The sequence below is a fragment of the Nicotiana attenuata genome, unplaced genomic scaffold (assembly GCF_001879085.1).
Source record: "Nicotiana attenuata strain UT unplaced genomic scaffold, NIATTr2, whole genome shotgun sequence".
In the NCBI taxonomy this organism is placed as follows: Eukaryota; Viridiplantae; Streptophyta; class Magnoliopsida; order Solanales; family Solanaceae; genus Nicotiana; species Nicotiana attenuata.
In genome coordinates, this window is record NW_017670415.1 from 413,411 (window position 1) to 417,498 (window position 4,088).

Consider the following 4,088-nt stretch of genomic DNA (forward strand, 5'->3'; position numbering starts at 1 on the left):
AAGTGATAATGTGAACTATGAGATAAGAGTGAAAGAAAGAAAAGAGTTAATGATTCATTCCCTTGCCGGGACGTTGTTGGTTATTGATATTGTACCCTTGTCGGGTTTTTAATTGTTGTTTGTGTTCCCTTGCCGGGATTTTCATTATTGTTTATTTATTTCCCTTGCCCTTGTTTGTGATTGTTGATTGGGTGAGGAAGAGTGTTAAAGCACGAAGGGTGATGCCGTGCACTGTTTGTTTATGGTAAGGAAAGAGTGTAAAGCACGAAGGGTGATGTCGTGCACTGGTTGAATTCTGTTTCATTACGTACTATTGAGTTGTGCTGTATTCCTTTATTATTGGACGACTCTTATTTGGAATTTATTATACTCCCCACAGCATGTTCCCCTCCCATATTGTTTATCTGTTTTGTATTTCGATTCCGCTGTATATATATATAGCAAAGATACAAACTTTACCTTTTCATCAAGGTAAACAATGGAGGAGTAATTAGCAATAAATAACAATAAGTGGCACGGAATGGTAAAGATACAAACTTTACCTTTTCATTCTCCCTATTTTACATAAATGCCACTTATTGTTATTTATTGCCATATATATATATATATATATATATATATATATATATATATATATATATATATATATATATATATATATATATATATATATATNNTAAGTAGTCATTAATTGAACTGGTAATGTTACGAAATTTCCGATGGAAGGTTCTCGAATAAAGCTGGCTCTTCCTATCATATTATTCTTTTACCTATCTTATTATTTGAGTTGATATAGTAAGAGTTTTGATTTCATACTTTTAATATTAGCACAAGCATTTCAGCTACTTTGGCTAATGACTGATTTTCATGCTCCCTTGAACTCTTTATTCTGGGATGTTGATTTGCAAAATTAGAAAACAATTGCACTGCTTTTTAGCTGCAACATCCAATTATTTACTGCCTCTTCACACATAAAGATTGTTTCACTGGTTGGTCTATGCATATTGGGAGATTCATTTTTCCCGGTCTGCAAAGGTACAGAAAATATCTTAGTGACAACAAGATTAGTGCATGTAGTATTGCCTTAGTAAACTGCCCTAGGATCTTTTGACTGTTGGGACATACATGTTTCTCGGTTAACTCGATCTGTGGCACATTTTCTATTATGATATCTATTAGCACAAATGAAGAATAAAGGGAGAATATGAATCTCTTGGGAAATGTTAAAATGAGTCGAACGTTATATGTGAAGCATTTTTTTTCCAGATTATGGTTTAAAAAAGCATGAAAGAACTTCTTAAAATTAATGGTTACATACTTCTTTTATGTTTTTCTCTTAATATTCTGGTTTAGGTAAGCATGAACAACTTCTTCCCCTATTATTTCCTTTACTTGCTAAGAGTTTATAAGCTCAAAGTGAGTACACTGATAGCATATGTTATTTTCAGATGTGGGCTAATGCCTCTTACTCTATAAAAGAGCATGTTTTTTGCTCAGGCTATTAACAAATACTACTTGCTCATAGTCTTTGACTGTCCTATGCACTATTAAGCATAAAAGCCATCTGGGAAGAGGGTCATCAATTAAAATAAGTTATGATACTCAACATATCTTAAGGAACTGAAAGTTGCTGGTAACTATTAGGAGTCTTACCATAATAACTTGAGAACCAGAAGCATGAATTTTGATCTTTCACTTTATTAACTCGAGTACAATACTTCTTTCCTGCCAGAATATTCATTTCAATTTACCCCTTTTAAAATCTCTTAACCCCTTTGATTAAAGGGGATTATTAGTTGAGGGATACAAACAGAAATATAAGATACTTGTAAGTTGTGATGGGAATAATAACTTTATGGTGATTAATTACAACAGAGTACGACTAAACTTGAAGAAATTGTTTGATACTGCTCATGCACATTGTCTTTTGAATATTTGGTTCAACATTCATAAGATCCGGCATTATGGTCACTTTCACTGTGGTTATAGAGTAGCTAACTACCATGAGATTTTATTTTTTGGTGAATCTTCTACTGTTAATTTCTTTTGTACATGCATGTGAGCATTTGTGACATTATGGTATTAATTTTGTCGTAGAGACTAATCTATTAGTTAGTTTCTGTATATTTTGGATGTTCGTGGATATACATCTTCTCTCTCTTTTCCCAGTTTTTTATAGACTAATTTATTATGCAGATAATGAACAGCCTTGCAATGACAAGAAGCAAGCTGAAAGGATACATTGGCCCTTGCCTTGATTATCTTATAGAGCATTGTTCTTATGATATTTTTTTGCACATTTTGTATAGAAAAGAACTACATAGGTTCGTACAGTAACTCTTTTTATTATGGTTACTTATTTTAATATCGGGATGGACAACTATGTCTACACCTAAAATTTGCCAGACAGCTCAAAGCAGCTGAATTTATTCTGTGAGTGGTGGAAGTTGTGTAATTGCTATTATACTATCCCAAACGAGTTCTATGTGGATTTTGTACTTTCATTCAAATTGTGGTTCTTGCAAATAGTATAACATTAGTTTAATATCGTGTAATCTTTTATATGTACCTATTTCTCTCCTTTATCTTCAATAAAAATAAGTGTTTTCTCTTCTACCAGCACGGGCCATGCGTACCTAGTAAAATTAGCTATGCTATTAGCAAATAAAAGCAGTCAAAGCACCAAAATTAGTCCTTAACAAATTAAGCAATTATCTATTTGCAGCAAGGAGAAACACCAAAACTAGATACTATGTTATAACTTAACCCTTCTTCAATAGCTCCTGAGTATCCACTTTCCCCCTATTAATTGTTCCCTTAGAGAAGAATACTCAAAGAAGCCCCCCTAGATCAAACAATAACACTGGCAATGGCTATACCTAGGCATTATTGGCGCAATTACCTGCCACAATTTCCATGTCTAGAAGCACATCCCTATTAAAACACAGCTCAAGAAGAGAAACAACACCCATAACCATTTAGCCACACATGCGTATCTTGTTCTATGCCTGAAAAGAAAAGAATTAGAATTTAACAGCACTAGTGAAAAATGCACAGAAGTGGAACTCTTACATGTCATTAGCTACACAATTGACATTTGCCTGAGTGCTTTTAGCCTTCATCGTTGCATCCTTGGTTCATTTTGTAAAAATGGACAAACTAGGCTTTCGACTCAGATTCCATCAGAAAAAGAGAAATAACTTTTAGAAATCTTTGGGTATCGTAACGAGTTAGCCTTTGGATTGTATATCATGAATCTTGATCCAAGCGCAAGCAAAATTTCACCTTTATTTGACTTGCAAAACAATGGAGACCGCCCATGCTTAGGAATATCCTCATCAAATTTGATGGTATAAATTTTTGCCCAAGACTCTTTGACCCCATATTCCTTCATAATCCATACATCGGCCCAAGTACTTTGATAAGTACGAAACACGGAAAGATCACTTCCCAACACTCCAAGCTTAAAATAGAACTCACCTTCTCCATGGCAAGGCTGCTCCAACGTTACCCATTTCTTGTCAGCCAAATCAATAAAAATGATGACCCCATCATTATTCCCAGGATGACCACCAGTCGTAATCCAATGAAGCTTCCCATTCACCAACTTACCCAAACAAGAGTGTATCTTCCCACATTGGAAACCATCAATTTCCTTCCAAGAATCACTCTTTAAACTATATATTTCGACCTTAACATCACATGAATTGCCACCATTAACAGCATAGAACATACGCACTACCTTATAATCATCATGAAACTTATCATATCCAAAACCCAGAGGTAGAAGACACCCTTTGGTGCAGCTATAAAAGCAGTACAATTTTTTAACTTCCTTATAGATGGATTCCATAGAAGCATATTATTTGGCCCAGTTCTAAGACAGATCAACCCATTTACAGAACCCACTGTCACGACCCTAAAACCGAACAGGCCGTGATGACACTTATCGTGAAACTAGGCCAGCCGACACAACTCCCGAATTAACCATTTAATCAATAATAATCACTTTTAAGCCTTTAATTAATCAGATATATCGTAATGTAAGTCTAAATGAACAGTGTGGAATAAATACACAAGCCCGACAT

General features: G+C 34.5%; 1 protein-coding gene across 1 annotated transcript; it reads right to left on the bottom strand.

Moving 5' to 3' along the window:
- Window positions 1-3,172: 3,172 nt before the first annotated feature.
- On the bottom strand, window positions 3,173-3,853 carry LOC109239108 (F-box protein CPR30-like). Its single transcript, XM_019405631.1, has one exon. The coding sequence runs from the start codon at window positions 3,851-3,853 to the stop codon at window positions 3,173-3,175; it is 681 nt and encodes a 226-aa protein (XP_019261176.1).
- Between the last annotated feature and the right edge of the window lie 235 nt (window positions 3,854-4,088).

Coding starts and splice junctions, on each gene's coding strand:
- LOC109239108 (XM_019405631.1), bottom strand. CDS start 3,853: ATGGAATCCATCTATAAGGAAGTTAAAAAATTGTACTGCTTTTATAGC.